This window comes from Borostomias antarcticus (assembly GCF_949987555.1).
Source record: "Borostomias antarcticus genome assembly, chromosome: 21".
NCBI classification, from domain to species: Eukaryota; Metazoa; Chordata; class Actinopteri; order Stomiiformes; family Stomiidae; genus Borostomias; species Borostomias antarcticus.
In genome coordinates this window covers 17,495,356-17,517,175 of record NC_140254.1, presented here as the reverse complement: position 1 = coordinate 17,517,175, position 21,820 = coordinate 17,495,356, and the positions used below count along the sequence as shown (strand labels likewise).

General features: G+C 51.8%; 1 protein-coding gene across 1 annotated transcript in view; it reads right to left on the bottom strand.

Moving 5' to 3' along the window:
* Nucleotides 1-21,820, bottom strand: part of epb41a (erythrocyte membrane protein band 4.1a) — a 49,792-nt gene that overhangs the window by 7,856 nt on the left and 20,116 nt on the right. The window contains exons 6-16 of the mRNA XM_084455017.1: nt 21,146-21,221; nt 20,172-20,390; nt 19,551-19,638; nt 18,404-18,556; nt 18,179-18,276; nt 15,141-15,316; nt 9,359-9,621; nt 8,698-8,775; nt 7,981-8,028; nt 7,056-7,118; nt 3,755-3,931 (exon numbers count right to left, since the gene is read on the bottom strand). Coding sequence (XP_084311143.1) covers nt 3,755-3,931; nt 7,056-7,118; nt 7,981-8,028; nt 8,698-8,775; nt 9,359-9,621; nt 15,141-15,316; nt 18,179-18,276; nt 18,404-18,556; nt 19,551-19,638; nt 20,172-20,390; nt 21,146-21,221 — 1,439 coding nt within the window. The remainder of the gene's footprint in view (nt 1-3,754; nt 3,932-7,055; nt 7,119-7,980; nt 8,029-8,697; nt 8,776-9,358; nt 9,622-15,140; nt 15,317-18,178; nt 18,277-18,403; nt 18,557-19,550; nt 19,639-20,171; nt 20,391-21,145; nt 21,222-21,820) is intronic.

The window sequence follows — 21,820 nt, the reverse complement described above, 5'->3', positions numbered from 1 at the left end:
GCCAGGGATATACTGTGTGAAGCCGCCTATCTGTTGTATAAATCATGTTGTTGTTGTTTTGTTTTGTTTTTTACAGCAGAGTGCAGCGCTGGAGCGAAGCGCAGCAGGCAGAGAAACCGAGAGAGGAGAGAGGAGCAGTATACAGGCTAGCACAAGTAACACAAGCCGCGATCAGCTAGTCTGGCTGACAAAGTGACACTTGTTGGCTTTTTCCCTGTGGAATTCTGAAGTCAGTTCAGCCCCTTAAAATCTGGGCTCAAGTCTCTCATCAGGATGCGCCTTCTAGAAAGTTCCAACAGTTCCTGACAAAAATAAATGCGTGGCAAGAACGACATTGCCACGGTCTTCAAGGGGAAATTGTCCCTCGCACGCCAATGTGCAGTAGCGGTTTGTTTGGTTTTGTTTGTATGTCTGAGATGTGTGTGGTTGTGGTGGGCCGTGTGTGTGTGTGCGTGTGTGTGTCTGGGATGTGTGCGTGTGTGGGTGTGTGTGTCTGGGACGTGAGGAAGGAAGACAGGGGTGTTGAGTGGAACAGAGCAAGGGGGGAAGGGGGGGGGGGGGGTGGCGAGGTCGGGGGGCATCTCTCCGTGGCCCCGCCCCTCAGCAGGGCGCCGGGTCCAGCAGATGGATGTTGTAGTGGGGGGGGGGGGGGGGGGGTGTCTCAGATGGAGGGTGTAGCAGTGGAAGGGGCCTCTCAGATGAAGACCAGCCACAGGAAGGTGAGCGCCATCACCAGCAGGCCGGACAGCAGGACGGATACGGGGGTCGTCGGGAGCCCGGCCTGGTACAGACGGCACGCGTTAGCCACGCCCGGGCCACGCCCCTCCTCCTCCTCGAGCATGCGGACAGACACTCTCAGAGCGCGCCCTCCTCCTGCGGCCTCCTCCTCCTCTTCTTCCTCCTCCTCCTCCTCATCTTCCTCCTCCTCGTCATCATCCTGCTCCTCATCCAGGAAGGAGTCGTGGCTGCAGAGCGGAGGGCCCCCCAGGGCAGAGACCCCCCACCCCGGAGATCTTACCTGCTGTGCAAACAGAGGACTCTTCCCTCGCTGTGCTCAGCAACGGGAGACCAAGAGAGACAGAGAACCATGAACAGACGAGTGGAGAGTGACCACACAGACGAGGGGGAGGGGGGTTGGGGTGGAGGGAGCAACAGGAGGAGTGGAGTGGAGGAGGAGGAGTGGAGGAGGAGGAGGAGGTAGAGAGTGGTTGGAATGAATGTTGTAGGACTGGGGGGGGGGGGGGTAACTAGAATAGCCTCTGCTCTGAGTTAAGAGTCAGTCACTCAGTGTGTGGAAATCTATGGGCCTTATCTGGTGGAGGCTCTGAGGCTAAGGTCCGACTGGGGCAGTAAGGGGCAGTAAGGGGCAGTAAGGGTGTGTCCAGTGTGGTCAAAGGCCGGAGCCCCTAGCAATAGCAGAGGAGGGGGATTAGGAGGAGGAGGAGCAGGCGGAGGGGAAAGAGGAGGAGGAGGAGGGGAGGAGGTGAGAGGCGGTGAGAGGAGGAGGAGGAGGAGGAGGGGAGGAGGTGAGAGGAGGAGGAAGAGGTGAGAGGAGGAGGAGGAGGAGGGCTATTCTGGAGTTTTTAATGGGCTTGTGCTCCATGGCCCTGATTGGGAAAGGCGTTCTCTGGCAGGTAAAATGCTAGCTAGTGCAAACCGTTTTGGCAGTGCATTGTCTTCTTAAATGCCATTGTATGGAGAAACGCCAGAGAAATTGACCTGATATGAGCTGACAAGACCACAGTGTGCCAATGTCATCCTCACTGCCTTGTTTGGTCTGTCTGTCTGTCTGTCTGTCTGTCTGTCTGTCTGTCTGTCTGTCTGTCTGTCTGTCTGTCTGTCTGTCTGTCTGTCTGTCTGTCTGTCAGTAACCCTGGCATAGAGATGACCACATGCCTGGAAGAGCTTGTCAGAGCCGTACCCAGACTAGAGGCTTATGTTTGTGGGATAAATCAGAATTGCCGTTCACAAGGATAGAAAAAGACTGGGCTCTTATAAAAGTGTTTTTTTACACGCGGCAAGTCGGGAAGTGTCAAACTGCACGGATCTCGGCTGGATGTTACTGCACCTCTCCACGGTCAAAGTAGAAATTGTGCTGTCGGGCCTAAAGTGAAAAGTGTAGTTACTCACTGAGAGGACAGAGTTTAAGAGCTGGGGGGTCTGGGAAGAGCCCAGAGTTGTGCAGGACCCCCCAGGACGGGGGGCTGGGGAGGTGGGGGGCTCTGGCAGGAGACCCAGGCTGCTCCCAGGGGGGGTTGGGGTTAGCAGGTCAGGTCTGGGACAGAAACTGTGTTTTGAGGGCGGAGGTGAGGAGCGCCCGCTGGCTGGAGGCCCGCGGCGCCGGGGGGGCGCCGTCTCTCTGGGAGACTACGTCCAACTCCCACCCAGGAGAGGGGGGTGGAGGAGGAGGAGGAGGTGGGGGTGGAGGAGGAGGAGGAGGAGTGGCCTGTGAGCCGGGGGAGGACTTTGAAAGGAGAAGGAGGAGGAGAGAGATGGCACATGTAAGGAGGGGTAGAGAGAGAGAGAGAGAGAGAGAGAGAGAGAGAGAGAGATAGAAGGGGAGACACAGAGAGAAGATAGAACATAAGACAACCATTGAGGGGCAGATACAGTGACGGGGGGACGGGGGGGGTGCGATGGCATGAAGAAGGGGTGGGGGTCAGTTTCTTGTTGCTGTTGCTGATTCTTTTGTGTGTGTGTGTGTGTGTGTGTGTGTGTGCGTGTGTGTGTGTGTGTTGCTGTTGTTGTTTTCTTAGCTTTGCTCTTCAGTCTCTTAATCAACCAAGTCATCACAAGGACCCATGCAGCTCTGCAGTGTGCGGATCGAAACCCAGCCATGCGATTCACCGGCCGATCAAGCAGGGACCACAAAGCCTGCGGCAGCCAATCATGGAGCAGGGGGGGGGGGGGGGGGCAGGGGGTGTGGCTTGGTAGGGTGGGTGGGGTGGGGGGCGGGGTTGGCACCTATTAGGTCGCAGGGGGGCGGAGCGCAATCCGGTGAAGAAGGCCAGCTGTCCCTCCTGCCTACACAGGCCAAGGCCACAGCCTCCATTTGCATTCCGCTCTGTTGTTTGTCCGGCGCATAAAGAAATGCTGCTAGCGCCGTCGTCTCACTGCAGCCCCGCCAGCTAAGGACCAAATTAGAATACCTTTACCTCAGATACGCCACCAACTAATCTGTACGCAGGCGCGTGGGTGGGCGTCCTCACCTGCGCGCACACACACACACACACACACACACACACACACACACACACACACACAGAATCTTCACATAGTGTTACATGCACACGCACGCACAGTGGAGAGTTGATAAATATGTTCGGCTCACACACAGGCTTTTCTGAACTAATTTCCCTATAAAACGTGAGCACGATGTTATCCACCTCCATCTGTTTTCCCAGCGGGGGGTAACCAGCCCCTGGGACAGTGCTCGGTCAAAACAGCATTCCTCTGATTACTGGGAGATCCATTCACGTTGGCGGCTAACTCCCGCATGATGGATAACTCCCGCATGACACGGAAAAGACCACAGCGCCACCAAGTGGAACATAATAATGCATCTCTCTCTGCCAACAGCTGGTGGAACACAAGGGGGGCCTGTGTTCTCCGCGTAGACAACGGGAGCACACAGATAGGGAGACCGCGGATAAAAACAGGCATCGGCTCGAAAGAAGCACCTCTCGAAACGCCTCACGGTACCCTCCTCCCGTCTTCGCGGTACCCCAGCCCCGCCACCCCGCGGAGGACTCACCCCGTCGGGCTGCAGCTGGCCGTTGAAGCTGGAGGTGCGGAAGGGCGAGTGGGTCGTGGACAGACGCCTGTCCCACTCGCTGGGTCGCGGCTCGGGCACCGACTCCATGAAGCTCCTCTTCAGCTCGCTGATGCTGGTGTGGTGACGCATGATCTCGGTTTGCGTCTTGTCCACATCCTGAAGGGGGGGGGGGGGGGCAGGGCGGGGCGGGTGGGGCGGGGCGGAAAAAGGAGAACGGAGAGTAGGAGACAGAGAGAGAGAGTAGGGAGAAGGAAAGAAAGGCGCAAACAGGGGGATAACGAAGGGGGAGGAGAGGATGGATAGAACGATAGAGAAGAAAGAGAGAAAGAGAGATAGAGAGCAAAAGGGAAAGAGCGCCCAGATTGGAGGGAAGTGAGAAAAGAGGGTTATTCCAGTGCGACGATGGCCGCATCAAATATGTTCATGTTGTCATCGCATCAGATGCAGCTGGGCCAGGCCTTCCCCCTTCCTCAGAGCTGAGGGGAGAGCGGGCCTGGACCCTCACCACCAGGCAGTCTCTCTGGACAAACAGGACCCTGTTCTCCCCCCTTCCTCGTCCGTCAGCTGGCTCTGTATTCATCCATATTCATGTGCGCAAGGAGACAGCGTGATTCGGAGTAATTGCCCCCGTACACATTTTCCAGCATTTGAGTCACGACTGGAAAGATGAAACAAGAGCCATTATCCCGTCTAACGACTGTTCATAAAACTAGCCCTCTCCGACAGCGAGGGGCCTGGATGGGTTTCATTACTGCTGGAAGTGGAACAGAGGAAAACTAGTATGCCAGTCGGCGGGGGAGAACTCAGACTTCCTGTCTCTCTGAAAGAGTGTCTGTGTGGCCATTTGCCACCAGTGAAACAGTCCCGTGGTGGCGCCCGGAGCGTGACGGTTTTTGTGTCTTGCCCTCCGACTCTGTCCTAAATGACAGCTGCCAGGCTTGGCAGCGTGTGGAAAAACCTCGCTGAGAATCACGAGTCACATGACCAACTGATTCATATACACCGGGTGATAGAATTAGGGTTGCAGAGTTCCGGGAATATTCACAAACTTCCCCAAATTCCCAAAGGGAATTAATGGGACTAAACTGGAAATGTATTCGAATTAACAGGAATAAATTCTGTTTTTCAGTTTATTCCTGTTAATTTTATTAATAAATGAATTACATTAACGGGTTGTTAATTAATTAATTAATTCCATACATTTGTTAAGTTTGTGAATATTTCCGGAATTTTGAAACCCTACAGTAGATAGAATCACCCTATGCTATCATCTCATGCTTAAAAATATAGAGTCACTGATGCTGGGTGACCAGCTGACCGTTTCACTGGTGGGGGGTATGCTGGCGGAAAGGTGAGTTCTTGGGTGCACACAGCCTGGGGCATCATCCACATCATCCATGCACTTGCAAACATGCACTCTCTCTCACACTCACACTCTCTCTCACACTCACACACACACTCACACTCAAACTCACACCAACAGGTCTCTCACACTCACACTCTCTCTCACACTCACACACACACTCACACTCAAACTCACACCAACAGGTCTCTCACACTCACACTCTCTCTCACACTCACACACACACTCACACTCAAACTCACACCAACAGGTCTCTCAAAGTGGTTTAGCCAAAGATTCAGTCCTGAGCCAGTGATCATGACAAGACATGACATGATCAATACAGAATGTCAAGCAGCACATCAAACACACAAGTCAACAGGTGGACAGTGGAAGAGTAACAGGATCATTAGATACAGAACCATGAAGATAGATACAGGAAGTGAAGATAGTTAGACGCAGGACCAAGAAGATAGTTAGATACAGGACCATGAAGATAGTTAGATACAGGACCATGAAGATAGTTAGACGCAGGACCATGAAGATGGTTAGATACAGGACCATGAAGATGGTTAGATACAGAACCATGAAGATGGTTAGATACAGGATCATGAAGATAGTAAGATACAGGATCATGAAGATAGTTAGATACAGGACCATGAAGATAGTAAGATACAGGATCATGAAGATAGTTAGATACAGGATCATGAAGATAGTAAGATACAGGATCATGAAGATGGTTAGATACAGGATCATGAAGATGGTTAGATACAGAACCATGAAGATGGTTAGATACAGAACCATGAAGATGGTTAGATACAGGATCATGAAGATGGTTAGATACAGGATCATGAAGATAGTTAGATACAGGACCATGAAGATGGTTAGATACAGGATCATGAAGATGGTTAGATACAGGACCATGAAGATGGTTAGATACAGAACCATGAAGATGGTTAGATACAGGACCATGAAGATGGTTAGATACAGAACCATGAAGATGGTTAGATACAGGACCATGAAGATGGTTAGATACAGAACCATGAAGATGGTTAGATACAGAACCATGAAGATGGTTAGATACAGAACCATGAACATGGTTAGATACAGGACCATGAAGATGGTTAGATACAGGACCATAAAGACCATGAGATTCAGAGGAGCGGTGGAGGTTATATGAACGAGCTGGTGGTGGAAGGTAACTACAGGTGAAAATGGCGAGGGCAGAATGGTTAACCTGTCCACCAATCACATCACTGAGAAAAATATATGACTGGGGGGTCAAAGGTCAATATCAAATGACTTCCTGGATATCAGCATCCCCTACAGTACACCTGGCAAGACTCAACCTATATTATTCTCTTATAAAATGAAAGCCCATTAAGTACTTACAGATGTATTTAACACACTGAAAGACCTGGCTTGATACGAATAACACTCAGAAAAGCATCAAAGGGTGCAAAATTATGATTGTATTTATGATGCATCATAATTCTACAAGCACGCTGGAATCCGAAGCAGCATGCAAATTCTCTGCCAAAAACGCCAAACCGTCGCACCAATTCAGGATGAGCCGTTGGCCGTGATTGAATAACAGGCTATGATAGATAAGAGAAGTAGAAACTCCCAATCATATATTTAGAAAAGTGTGAACGGGAGATGGAAAAAATGTGACATGAAGACGACACCGAAGAGAGTTGTGTACTTGCATTCGGGCTTAAGAGGAATATGGTGCATGCCAAGCCTGTAGGGTTCGGCTGAGAACAGAGAGATGTGGAGGTGGAGAGAGAAACGGGCGTCAACGCAGAAGAAAAAGAAAAGACAGATCTCCCATGCAGACACAGAGAGACAGAGAGAGAGAGAGAGAGAGAGAGAGAGAGCACATGCAGTAGTAAACAGTCAAAGAGCAAGAAGACATTTCCAAAGTCTGATACAAACCTCCAACATTAAATTGCTATGTCTGATATAAATAGTTTCGCCCTCAAGTTTCTTAGCTCTTTTCTGTGAAAAACGGAAACAAAAGGAAGACATTTTGTTGGTGTCGGCCGTGGAAGTTGAGTTCATTCTCATCTCACACCGTTACTGTTTTGATTTGCGAGTGCGTCCGGTGTGCATGTTCTGATGGGAGGAATGTGCTGATGGGTCAAATCTAGATGAGAGGGTCAGCGAGGCTGAGCGCGAGCCGCGGGAGGTCCTGGACGTTCACCGTGTCCCCAGGGAGATTCGGCGAGATCCTAGTCGTTACTGGCGAACCGCTGTTAACTGTGAGACAGCTAGGCTCCCGGCAGGGATACCCAGCTGTGTCCAGTATGCAGCGGTGTGTACAGCAGGGCCTGGTGAGGCAGCAGACAGGTGCTGACTAAGTCTTTCCTTTGAAGGCTTTGCTTTGTCAGTTAAGAGCACGAGGTTAAACCCACGTCATGCACTGGTCTATTTCTCAACGCCTTCCGTGCTGGCGACTTTCTGTCACCAAGAGTCACATTTTTAAAATGTTTTTCCTAGTATCCGAGTAGTATGGTTAATAATAATGTGGTCAAAATAAATGGTTATTTCCTCAGGGGACCGACTGTCAGAACTAGCCTTTGATCATAGTGAACGCCTACAACACAGGTGACTGCTCCTTAAAGGGGAGTTCAACAGCACGTTCTTGTATAGCCATGACAGTAGATATACAAGGCTCAGCGGATGAACATACAGCCAAAAGAAAGTATAAATGAGCAAACAAAAAAACAGTGTACTGTCCCCAACATTATGGTCCAACAGAAACAAAACCAGATGGACAGAGGCGCGAGTGGAGCGTGGGTGAGGGTGGTGACTCCTCATGCGTGAAAACACTTGACTGGAGGAGAGAGAGACGTCTAACCTTCCTCACTCGGAGCACCTCTGTGCCAGCTCTGTCCCGAGGGGAGTGCTGCTCCCCGGCAGGTGTGGGAAAGAGAGGCAGGAACACGTTAGCACGTTGTACACGTTAGCACCAACACGTTAGCATGTACACGTTAGCTCGTCGTTCAAGTTAGCATGTACATGTTTGCATGTACACATTAGCATGTACTTGTTAGTACACGTTAGAATGTACATGTTAGCGCATCGTACACATTAGCCGGTACATATTAGCATGTACACATTAGCACGTACACATTAGCATGTACATGTTAGCATGTACACGCTAGCACATACACGTTAGTGTAATGAGGAGGCTAAAGTAGAGTAGTCTCCGAGTAGCGAAACTCACTCCCCTAGTTTAAAGGATGAGCTAACGACCCTGCCAAGCAGGATATCTCTCTTGGCATAGTTGTTAACACATCAGACTTGCGAGCGCAAGGTTATAGGTTCGGTTCCCGCCCTGGACAATCCCTTAACATGGGTCAAAGGAACGTGTGACTCAGTGAAATGAAGTCTGTCACATTAGCGTGTACACGTTAGCATGTACACATTAGCCCCTGTGTGCTCTGCATCGATCCGACCAACGACCCCCTGATACCGCCGAAGCCGTTGAGGGGGAAGAGGTACGGTAGGCTACAGTACATGCGTCCTTGTCATGCCATCATGCGTCCGGCTCCCGGTGGCCGTGAACACAAACCTGGCTTTTTCTCTCCCGCTCCCCGTTGGTGGCGGTGACGGCGGGGGGGACATGTCTCCGCTCTCTCCTGGGCCCAGTCTGCAGCGGTGGCAGCACAAACACAGCTCAGACGCCAGGCAAACCAACCAGCCACACCCAATCCCACTCAACCCCCCATCCCCACCCCCAGACGAGCCCTATTCTCCTCCCGAGGAGCTAAACCTCTCTGGGATAGAGACCGCTGAGTCCCTCTGGAGTTAGAGTCATACTGAGTGAATCATAGCTTGTCGTGGGCAAAACCACTCGGTGATCATCAGCGTTTGGAACAACCACTGATATTGTGTTACAGTGTTAAAAACAGTACTGTAGGAATACTCTATCCTGTCGGGGGTAAAAACATTATTTTCATTCAACCATTATTTATCCAGGAAGTCTCATTGAGATTAAAATCTCTTCAGCAAGAGACTTGGCAGGGTAGCAACAGTAATAGTTACAGACAATACAACTTGAAAGACATTATTACAGAAAATAGGTTCTTGTATTCTCCTGTGCGTGTGTGTGTGTGGTGTGTATGTATGTGTGGTGTGTGTGTATGTGTGAGTGTGTGTGTGTGTGTGTGTGTGTGTGTGTGTGTGTGTGTGGTGCGTGCGTGCAGGACTGTGTGTGTGTGTGCGTGCGACACCTTGATGTCCGGTATCGACTGCGGCCGGGGGCTGTGTGTTTTGGTGGAGTCCGCCGCCCGGCTCTCCGCCTTCGCCTCCGCCCTCTTCTCCGCCGAGCGCAGCCGGCGGCCCATGGGCGTGGACGACGCCTCCCGCTTCTCGCCGCCGCCGCCGCGGGGCACGGCGGGGGTCACAGGGGAGGGCGCCGCCTCCCCGGGGGACACCGGAGACATGATGGGAGCGCTGACCGGGCGAGCGTTCTTGTCTGGAGTGGACGCCATAGCTGGAGCGAGGACAGGGGGGAGAGGGGGGGGGGCAGAAACCCGAAATAAGAGAAAACAACAAAACACGGACAGGAAATGAAGGGAAAGTCGTTGAGCCGATTAAAAGGCTCTGGAAAAGTGTCACCTGGATGTTCCCGGACACAGTCAAACACACGAACGCAAACAAAAGACACACCCCCACACACGGCCTGGGCACTGACCCTGTATCGCACCGTCCCAGACAGAGCGCCATCAGGTGGCGGTCGGTACCTGTGGAGGGGAGGTGGGGGGGGGGTTACGACTATGACGGGCTCTGGAGGGGGATATTGATCCAACAACTCAAAACCAGCCCTCCACCTCTGACCCTGAGGAGCGGGAGTGCGGATCAGACGGAACCCCGTAGTCCTCCAGAGCGGCTGGAGCGCCCGGGCGCCGCCGCCACCACACGGACGCCACCACACGGACGCCACCACACGGACGCCACCACACGGACGCCACACGGGCGGTACAGCGCAGCAGCAACCCTCCCCTGCAACGGTGTGTCCTGGGTCCCCGACCAAAAGCTTTTCATTCAGCTTCTTTGGGATCTCCCATTCATGTTCTTTTTCTTACAGTGCACTGTATTCAACGTGAACTATTATGTTCTTTCATTGAAACATGAATAAAAATATCTGAATCTGAAAAAAAAAAAAGCCTCAGAGCTGGGTAATGGATAAACGGTGGCGGGCTGGGCGGGGCTTATCACCTCCTGCAGGAAGTCGTGCTGATTTGTTTTCGCGCGCTGAAGACAGGTGGCTGAAAAGTATAAAAGCCACCATTCCAGCGAACTGACTGCAGAACCCATGTGTTGTATAGTGATCGTTCAGTAGGGGGCGACACTGGGCCATCAGCAGACAGCAGGTTTGTCCCCAGGTCTCAGATCCTCTGTTTAGACCATGGATGTATTAATAGAACTGGATACAGCCACTCCATTCACTGACCGCTATCAACAATGAAGCCCTATTGAACCGCGCCATCTTGGCAAATTTGTAGTCATTTGACCATTTCCGGTGACTTTTGTACTTGCGCAGTTGTGCTTTTCTGGCCTTCCGGTGACTTTTGTACTTGCGCAGTTGTACTTCTGTCCTACGCGCGTCCACGGTCAACGTTGGCACCGCTTCTAGCTATCGAATGGCCGACTGGTGTAAGATGGATAGCCTAACGTTAGAGAGATAAATGTAGTCTATGGATATGTTAATAAAGCTAACAATGATGTTGTAACATGCATGCAGTACTGCCGATCTGAACGATTGATTCATTATTACCATGGATCGGTATTGGGATTGATCAAGGGCGAGTGTGAAATAGCAGCCACGAACTCAGCGGGTTATCCGAGATGCGGTAGCAGCGGCCAAAGCTCCTGCTGGCGGGGAGTGAAGCTCTTCAACTCGCCGGTCACTGGCTCCCTGGAGGAATTTAGCCTGGCTGCAATAACGTTATCGCGAACGGAATGAATACCATCTACTAGCAAACAAAACATGTTCAGTTATATTTAACCTGTTAAAACTAAGATGCCTGGATGAAAAAATAATTTCTCCAATGGATATATTTTACAAAAACAGGTTAATATGCAAGCCGGTTTTCATTGCTCAATCAAAGCGGGGAGAGCCGGGAACGTGCGTGGACGCGCGTCGGACAGAAAAGCACAACTGCGCAAGTACAAAAGTCACCGGAAATAGCAAAATGACTACAAATCTAGCCAAGATGGCGCGGTTCAATAGGCCTTCACTTTAGATTTCGAATCCTGGGGGCTTGGTTTAGACGCTTTAGTCCCCTTCCATCCTTCTCCGTCTGCAGGGCTGTCAGATCCAGGACAGCGACCTGCGCCTAGATCACCACGGCAATAACCGCTGGAGGTCACCGACTTCGGTAGATTCAGGATCGACTGATTCAGATTCAAGCGCAGATTCACTAGATTAGACTCGGACCCGGAGAGCAGCCCAGAGTCGTGGTGCTGCTGCAGGGCTTCGCTTCCACTCAAGTCTTCCGTGTGTGAAAGAGGATCACACGGACCATTTTCCCCCAGACACACACACACACACACACACACACCTCCTCTTCACTGCCCCAGATGTAGAGGCTTGTCTGTCCGGCCTGCCTGCCGCCACCATGCGTAACGTGTTCCGTTCAGCTGGCTGAGCTGAGATAGACAACCAGCAGCCCTGGGACTGAGACACCATGAGATGAACCCAGAGAGGAGGGGAGGAGAGGAGAGGAGAGGAGGAGAGGAGGAGGAGAAGGGGGAGAGGGGGGAGAAAGAGAGGGGAGCGGGAGAGAGGAGGAGAGGGGGAAGGAGAGGAGAAGAGGGGGGAGAGGGAGAGATGGAGAGAAGGGGAAGAGAGAGGAGGAGAGGGAGAGAGGAGAAGAGGGGAGAGAGGAAGTGTGTCTCTCTACATAGATGCCGGTTAGTTTAGTGTACTGTGCATGTGCCACACTGGCCCTGCAGCTAGCTAGTTATCCATGCTATCCTCCTCCTCTACCTCTCCATCCTCCTCTCCCTCCCTCTCTCTCTCATCTATTATATATGTGGCACAGCAGGGAAGCAGAAGCAGGTTCATTGTGTGCGTAATGAACTGATCTCGGTCCGGCTGAGACGTCTCTCTGCTCGGTGGCAGCGTGGGTCCCGCGGGGCGTTATCACGGAGGCGCCATCACAAGCAGACAATACCGTGTTATTAGCAGTGAGCCCTCAGATAACACAGGGGCATTGTTAGAGAGGCCTCGCAAAGCAAGCGGGGTGTCCTGATTGGCAACCTGAGAGAGCGGTGGGGAGGGGGGGGGTTGGAGGAGACGGCGGAGGAGTAGGAGGAATCCGCTTTGTTTCTCTCTCTCTCTCTCTCTCTCTCTCTCTTCTACGGGTGAGGAGGTGTGAGGCCGCCAGGCGACTGGGCTCTTGTGTTCAAAAGAGAGCGCTTCGCTCATTCACACAGGGGGGGCGGAACAGAGAAGGTTTCCGCCCACGCGGTGCTGCTGCTGAACACGGAGCTGCTCGGAGCCACGCGCTCTCAAACCGCGTGACTGAGGCTTGGGCAGGACTACGCAGGGGCAGCAGAGTCCCCTCCACCCCCACCCCCACGCCCACGCCCCCTGCTGTGCCCCCAGCCTCAGGATCCTCTGCCTGTCCCATGGGGAGATCACTCAGCAGGGCAAGCCTGGAGGGACTTCCACAGGTGAAGTAAGGTACAGCAGGTAAGGTACAGCAGGTTTACCCCAGGGTAGTAAGGTAGGGCAGGTTATCCCCAGGGTAGTAAGGTAGGGCAGGTTAACCCCAGGGTAGTAAGGTAGGGCAGGTTATCCCCAGGGTAGTAAGGTAGGGCAGGTTAGCCCCAGGGTAGTAAGGTAGGGCAGGTTAACCCCAGGGTAGTAAGGTAGGGCAGGTTATCCCCAGGGTAGTAAGGTAGGGCAGGTTATCCCCAGGGTAGTAAGGTAGGGCAGGTTATCCCCAGGGTAGTAAGGTAGGGCAGGTTAGCCCCAGGGTAGTAAGGTAGGGCAGGTTAACCCCAGGGTAGTAAGGTAGGGCAGGTTAGCCCCAGGGTAGTAAGGTAGGGCAGGTTAACCCCAGGGTAGTAAGGTACAGCAGGTTAACCCCAGGGTAGTAAGGTAGGGCAGGTTAGCCCCAGGGTAGTAAGGTAGGGCAGGTTAGCCCCAGGGTGAGTAAGGTAGAGCAGGTTAACCCCAGGGTAGTAAGGTAGGGCAGGTTAACCCCAGGGTAGTAAGGTAGGGCAGGTTAACCCCAGGGTAGTAAGGTAGGGCAGGTTAACCCCAGGGTAGTAAGGTAGGGCAGGTTAACCCCAGGGTAGTAAGGTAGGGCAGGTTATCCCCAGGGTAGTAAGGTAGGGCAGGTTAGCCCCAGGGTAGTAAGGTAGGGCAGGTTAACCTCAGGGTAGTAAGGTAGGGCAGGTTAGCCCCAGGGTAGTAAGGTAGGGCAGGTTAACCCCAGGGTAGTAAGGTAGGGCAGGTTAACCCCAGGGTAGTAAGGTACAGCAGGTTAACCCCAGGGTAGTAAGGTAGGGCAGGTTAACCCCAGGGTAGTAAGGTAGGGCAGGTTAACCCCAGGGTAGTAAGTTAGGGCAGGTTAACCCCAGGGTAGTAAGGTAGGGCAGGTTAGCCCCAGGGTAGTAAGGTAGGGCAGGTTAGCCCCAGGGTGAGTAAGGTAGGGCAGGTTAGTCCCAGGTTAAGGTACGGGAGGTTAACCCCAGGGTAGTAAGGTAGGGCAGGTTAGTCCCAGGTTAAGGTACAGCAGGTTAACCCCAGGGTAGTAAGGTAGGGCAGGTTAACCCCAGGGTAGTAAGGTAGGGCAGGTTAACCCCAGGGTAGTAAGTTAGGGCAGGTTAACCCCAGGGTAGTAAGGTAGGGCAGGTTAGCCCCAGGGTAGTAAGGTAGGGCAGGTTAACCCCAGGGTAGTAAGGTAGGGCAGGTTAGCCCCAGGGTAGTAAGGTAGGGCAGGTTAGCCCCAGGGTAGTAAGGTAGGGCAGGTTAGCCCCAGGGTAGTAAGGTAGAGCAGGTTAACCCCAGGATGAGTAAGGTAGGGCAGGTTAGTCCCAGGTTAAGGTACGGGAGGTTAGCCCCAGGTTAAGGTACGGGAGGTTAGCCCCAGGTTAAGGTACGGGAGGTTAGCCCCAGGTTAAGGTACGGGAGGTTAGCCCCAGGTTAAGGTACGGGAGGTTAGCCCCAGGTTAAGGTAGAGCAGGTTAGCCCCAGGTTAAGGTAGGGCAGGTTAGTCCCAGGTTAAGGTACGGGAGGTTAGTCCCAGGTTAAGGTACGGGAGGTTAGCCCCAGGTTAAGGTATGGGAAGTTAGTCCCAGGTTAAGGTATGGGAGGTTAGCCCCAGGTTAAGGTATGGGAAGTTAGTCCCAGGTTAAGGTATGGGAGGTTAGCCCCAGGTTAAGGTACAGGAGGCACAGCGGGCTGTGCAGGGGGGGGCGTCCGGGGGCAGCCGCTCTACGAGGCCGATCAGGGGGGTTAATCGCTGAGACGGCATGAGAGGCAGCGGGAGGCGGGCTGAGGAGAGACAGCCCCGGGGGGGGGGGGGAGGAGGAGGAGGGAGCCATTCTGTGTGGTTATGCTCGATCAGCGACTCGCGGCCAGCGCCGTCAGCGAAACAGTGTGAAACAGATGCTATCGGTTACCACGGTTACATAAGCGGCAAGGCGTCCCCGATGACCGCAGGGCTGAGAGGCGGAGAGAGGGGTTGGGAGGGGGGTCTCTCAGAGCCGGAGAGACCGCCCTCAGAGAGGAGAGAGACCGCCTCCGCGCAGTACAGCACCTGTGGTGGTCGAGAGCAGGTGAGCGGTAGCCGGGAACGAACGCTCCTGAATCCATTAACCAGGACCACCATCATCATCATCATCCTCTTCCTCCCTTCCTCTGCTGGACGGTCTGAGGCAGACGAGAACACTTACCGCCAGCTGCTGCACACAGGGACCCGTCAGAACAGCGCAGAAACACACACACACAAATAATACACACATGCATTCGTACAAACACACACACACACACACCTCCATCCAGGCTCCGCGAGTTCCTCTTGCTGGACGAGCGTTGGAACAGGGGCGCCGGCCGGTCGATCATGGAGCTGGCCTGGCGCGTCTGAGCCTGCGTCCGCCCGCTGTAGCGGAACTTGGAGCCCAGAGCCAGGAACTTCCTGGGCGTGGTGGCCACCTCGGTGGAGGTCAGCCTGGGGGGCACAGGACCGGCGGGGCAGGGGGGCAGGGGGGGTTACTCACTTACAGCCACAGCTTATAAACACAGCAAAAACAGAGAACCATAACCATCTAAAACAACTTTACATTACAGTCATTCAGCAGACGCTTTTCTCCACAGCGACTTACAATAATTGCATTTTAACGTAGGTAGTCAGTGTCATGCTACTTTCTAAAACATGTAACTAAGAGCATAATCTAGAGCTTAAGCCAAATAGTAGCAAAATATAAATACAATAGGTGCTTAAGAGGGAGGATCCTGGTAGTACTTCTTGAAGAGGTGAGTTTTGAGCCTGCGGTGAACGATGGGCAGCGACTCTGCTGTCCTGACGTCAGCGGGCAGTCATTCCATAAAACGATCCCCCATCTGTATGTTTTACTCTCGTTGATGTAAGTACTGTAGGCCTGGCACCCAGCCGGAGGACGGGTAGGGATGCCCCGATCACGGTTTTTGTTGTCAATACCGATCACCGATCGTCTATGAGCCATATCTGCCAATACACCGCCGTTACCAATCGTTTTTGTTTTGTTTTGTTACAGCAGCTGGTATAGCAGTACACTTTCCATTTAAATACATGTCATCCGTGAAACTTAGTCCAGAGTAGGCCTATCCACATTTTATTTTTTTTCTACCTCAATATTTACTTGATCATTATGTAAACAACACCATCTGTCACAGTCGCACAATATGATTTAGCGAGTAGTGACCACATTCTACTGTATTGGCCTTTTCTAATGTTCCACTTAAACCAATGCCATTAGTTGCATACGGATTGTTGTGATTTCATTTGATTTAGCTCCCCTGCATTTTAATCATCTCATAATATTGTAATCATAATCATCATATGGTATGATTGTTTTGCTGGAATAGTGTACGCTCTCCCTGACCGCTTAGATACCCCGATTTCTTCCTGTTAATTTCCCAATTTCCCATAATGGCATACTAAAGGGACATATTTGGGCATAGGTTGGTGCTGAGTCGGCATATGAGACACCATTGGATTTGTGCCAAAGTAGGGATGAGGTTTGGAAAGTGGGTTGTGGTCAAGAAAGAGGTGGGGATTACGGCAGTATATAAGACATTGCACAGATGACAGAGTTGTTGTATCGTCGAGGGGGCCCCCGTGGACCAACCGGTTTTTTGATGCTGTTTTCATTGAAGGAGCAATAAAGACCTGCTACATTGGACTCTGTTTTCTTCAAGTGCCTTTATTTGTTAGGACTTAGAATTATTTTTGACTTTGAACTATTTTTGACTTAGAATTATACTGGACTTAGAATAATTTTGGACTTAGAATTATTTTGATAATAGACCAAGGATATAGCAAATTATTTTACACAACAGGATCAAGTCAATGCGTTTCCAATACATGTACATTACCGATAGTTTGATCCACTTATTGATTCACTTAATTCCAGCTTGTTTCAGCGTGTATGAGTGTGTGTTTGTTTGTGCATGTGTTTGCTTGTGTGATGCGTGTGCGTCTGTTTGCGTCCAAACAAACATATCAAAGTTCAAATAACATCTTACTGACTTCAAAACCAAAGTGAAAATAAATCAAAGCTCGGGTAGTATACAATATGGCTGACTAAAAGTTCCCCGATGGCGTCCACCATGACCAGCACAATTAACTAGGGGGAGGCCATGTGTCCATGCGTGGACTAGATTTCCTGTCCGTGGCTTTCACAGATGTCCACCGGGTGGAGTCATAGTTCATTTAATATACACAAATTATTTTCTCTCCAAACTGGCTCCAACATCTACGCCATCCAGAGCCAGAGAAGTGATTTACATTCCAGTGGCTCCGCTCCAGCCAATGAACATAGGTAACAGTACATAGCGCGCAGCAACCTAACTTCACGTTAGTTGCAAGTGAATTGAAATCCCCATCTGGGAACACATCTCCCTCAGTCCGCCATTTTTGTTCATCGCAAACTACGGCTGCGTTCCGAATCGCATACTTCTACTTCTTACTACCAGTACCTACTACAGCTGCCCTTAGAAAGTACGTACTTTGCAAGCAGTAGGCATCCAATTGGGACATACTACCTTGTCATAACATTGCGCCTTGAAATTAGCCCACATCCGTCGCTGTCCATAACACGACATTCGTCTACAGCTGTCAACTCGCGCATGTGACGCACATTACCGCTGCGCAAAGGATTGTGGGTCAGGATAGCCAGAAAAGCCTGCTGGCGTGCATACTGCAAAATACGACCGGATGTAGTAGGTCATCCTGGTACTTTTGCCATACTGCATGTGGCATACTATGTATTGGGACATACTACATTCTGTTTTGGCTTACTATATAGTAGGGTAGTAGGCGATTCGGAACGCAGCCTACCTCTCAGAGAATTTGCAATTTGCATATTATGTTTGCAAACATTGTGTCCTGCGCCAGCTTGCACACGAGGGAACGGAGCTACACACACACTCCCACACACACAGAGAGAGAGAGAGAGAGAGAGAGAGAGGGGCTGTGGGAGAGACTGTGTGCGCGTTGTGTTGAAACGTTTGTACCTCGCTTGCCCCGCGAGGCTAATTTGTCCTGGCAGACTGCAGATGGCATGTGTTACTACATCTGTCTCACACACATTGTAGTAGCCTACTTCCACAGCGCCGACATGTTTTCGGTTAACGAGCGTGCGACAATGAATTGGCTCGCGCTGTTTAGGTAAACGCGTATTTGACGGTGAGTCGGCCGTCACTGATATCTGGTTGTCGTGATCGTCAACTAGAAAGCATCGTCGGACTTCCCCGATCTCACGTTTTTACCGAGTATCTGCCGGTTCTGAGGGCTGGCCGGTCAGTCTGGGCCCCCCGGAGGACGGGTTACCTGAAGAAGGTGTGATGCTCCACGCACACCTTCCACAGCTTCTTGGACGCCTTGTAGTTTGGCAGTTTGAAGCCGATGGCACTTTCATACTGTTCCAGCTGGACACAAAATCGAGATCAGAAGAGAAACCTCCGCTTTAGCACTGCACTTAACCAATTGATTAATGGAAAAACAACATTGTTGTTGTTGTTGTGGTTGTTGTTGTTGATTAGGTCTCTCTTGTACCTCTGAGGGTCGTATCTTGATGAAGAAGCTGCTACGCTTGTAGGAGACCTTGAGGACTTTGGGCCAGGGGAAACGGTTGATCCTCAACTTGTCTTTATAAACCAGCAGACCGCTGGAACATACTCCCAGCATGATGTCCACCCCATCTAGATCCTGGAGAGACAGAGACAGCGAGAGAGAAAGAGAGCGAGAGAGAGATAAAGTGCAGAAGAGTCACTGAGTGTGGCGGTTGACCTGCAGTAGCATCAGTCATCCACCGGGAGGCAGCATGCACCTCCGTGTCAGGGTAACGACTTCCATATTTCATTGAAATCCCCGGTTTGATGCAAACAGATTGACCTCCTTTGCCGATATCAAACATGACACGGCATGTGCTGCTCTTCCCTTTTTTTTGAGACAATGACATGAACCTGATGATGGCCGGTGCTCAAAGAGAGCTGGGTACTATGAACAACACAGACTGATGTTCCCCTGTGCCTCCTCCAGCTGTGGTTCAATCAATCAATCAAAGCTTTATTTATATAGCGCATTTCATACCCAGAGGCAACACAATGCGCTTGGTTGACAGGGGGGACACTGATGTGACAACTAGTCCTCAGAGACGAGCCAGCGACACCCTGGGGAGCTCCTGAGGTAAACACTACCTTGTAGGATGGTTTGTGATATCCGGTACCGAGTCATACGGTGAACACTGATTCGTGTGGGATGTTGGGTTGTATATGTAACGGTAGTGCTCTTGTCTGCGTTGTGTTCCCTCAGTTCAACGCCATGTTATGGGCTCGCCCAGGCCGGGATTCGAACCCACGCTCTTACGTGCTCTTCCGCTTGCGAGGGCGGAACACGCTGACAGTTGTGCCAACAGGGACGCCCCTCTTGGAGGGACTGTCAGCTACTCGCTACCACTACCTCCGACTCACTTAACAAGGGCTTATGACGACTTACGATTCACTCGGTTACATACCAAGGAAGTGGGAGGAGTTTGCAGGGGTGCGTAGAGAGAAAGTGGGAGGAGTCTGCAGGGGTGTGTAGAGAGAAAGTGGGAGGAGTCTGCAGGGGTGCGTAGAGAGAAAGTGGGAGGAGTCTGCAGGGGTGTGTAGAGGAGAAGTAGGAGGAGGAAGTAGGAGTGCAGGTCGTGTCCCTACTGTACCTTGGCCTGGTGGAGGTCCACTCCGTACATGGAGAGTTTCTTGGCGTTTTCCAGGAACATCATGTCTGCCTGAGCTGGACTCATCGACCTGGACGGGAAAAGCATAGGAATCACTGTGATAGGAAGCATAGGAATCACTGTGATAGGAAGCATAGGAATCACTGTGATAGGAAGCATAGGAATCACTGATAGGAAGCATAGGAATCACTGTGAGCCTCAAACTCTGGACTTAGTAAGGCTGTACAGTGTGTGTGTGAGTGCTTGAGTATAACTATACAGTACATAATTCAGACCCACCTGGACGAATGTAATTCAGACTACATGGATGAATGTGTGTGTGTGTGTGTGTGTGTGTGTGTGTGTGTGTGTGTGTGTGTGTGTGTGTGTGTGTGTGTGTAACCAAGTGAAGAGTGTCCTCGGTTCGTTAGTCCCAGTGGTGGTAAATGCATCCTTGGTTAAACTCACTCCCCCGGTATGACGGATGTGCTAACGACCCTGCCGAGCCAAATCTCTCTCTCTCTCGGGGGCATCTGTCCGACCCGCGATCAGAACCGAGCGTCACGGCTCTGCGTCCCGCCCCGGACTAAACCAACTTCTCCAGCGCCCCGGGGGTCTCCTCACCTGTAGGTGTGGTGCAGCTCCATGACCTTCTCCTCCAGCTCCTTGGTCTGGCCCTGCGCCAGGCGCAGGTCCTTGGCGTAGTCGGCGCCGTGGACCTCGGCGTCGTGCTCGCCCAGCTCCGACTGCAGCGCGTAGGAGCCCAGCAGCGCCAGCGTGACGAAGGAGCACGGCAGCCGGCCCGCCAGGATGTCCTTCCGCAGCTGCAGACACAGGTAGTACCTGACGGGGGCGACAGGGCGCAGGGGTCAGGCGGAGGTCACGCTAAGGGGTCGGGCGGTGACGGCGGTGTGGCTGGGACTTAAGGCCCGCTGGGTGTGTGTAATCACAGAGGTGTGGGGGCGGGATGAGACAGACAGGTTTGATCTGTTAATGAGTTGGTCTGGCAGTACGGGGAAGATCAGACGGTGAGGTAGAGAGGTGAGGCAGGGTGGTGGAGAGTGTTGATTGACAGTATGAGAGAGAGAGAGAGAGGGAGGGAGAGAGAGAGAGAGAGGATAGAGAAAGAGAGTGGGAGAGAGAGAGAGAGAGTGTAGGGAGGGTGAGCTGGACTGAGAGAGAGAGAGAGAGGATAGATGAAGAGAGTGGGAGAGAGAGAGAGAGTGTAGGGAGGGTGAGCTGGACTGAGAGAGAGAGAGAGAGAGAGAGAGAGAGAGAGAGGAGCGTGAGAGGATCGGGAGGGTTAGCTGGACTGAGAGAGAGAGAGAGAGAGAGAGGATAAGGGAGGGTGAGCTGGACTGAGAGAGAGAGAGAGAGAGAGAGAGAGGATAAGGGAGGGTGAGCTGGACTGTGAGAGAGAGAGAGAGAGAGAGAGAGAGAGAGAGAGAGGATAAGGGAGGGTGAGCTGGACTGAGAGAGAGAGAGAGAGAGAGGATAAGGGAGGGTGAGCTGGACTGTGAGAGAGAGAGAGAGAGAGAGAGAGAGAGAGAGAGAGAGAGAGAGAGAGAGGATAAGGGAGGGTGAGCTGGACTGGTCACCTGGTGATGTCCTCAGACAGCTGGGCCGGGTCTGGAGGGTAGAACTTCACATTGAAGGTGAAGTCATAGTTGGCTCCTGGAGCGGACAAAAAAGGCAAAGCTTGAAAAACGAGTTTAATTAACCTGTATGAAACCTGCTAAGCTCAAGCGGCATTTTGAAAGTAAACACAAGGAGTACATGGGGAAACCTATAGGATTTTTTGAGAGAAAACGTGATGAACTGCAGAAACAGATGACGAAGGAGCCCTCAGTTTATTTTAGCCGGGGAAAATGCGAAGACTACAGTGGCTTCATACAAGGTATCCCTGTTGATTGCTAAAACAGGGAAACCTCATTCGATTGGTGAAAAATTAGTTAAACCAGCTGCGAAGGTCATGGCTGACATTTTGTTAGGAAGGAAAGCAAGTGATGCAGTTAACAAAGTACCGCTGTCTAATGACACAGTCCAGCGGCGAATACAATCTATGGCTCAAAACTGGATCAATCAATCAATCAAAGCTTTATTTGTATAGCGCATTTCATACCCAGAGGCAACACAATGCGCTTTACAGAGAACAAGGGAGGTGGGCATACGACCCACCTCTACATATTCCAGAGGGAAGCAAAAAAACAGTAATCACCCGGGGGCCAGATAAGTGAGCTGTAAAAATTCTTCCCTGACCCCTCTCAACAAGG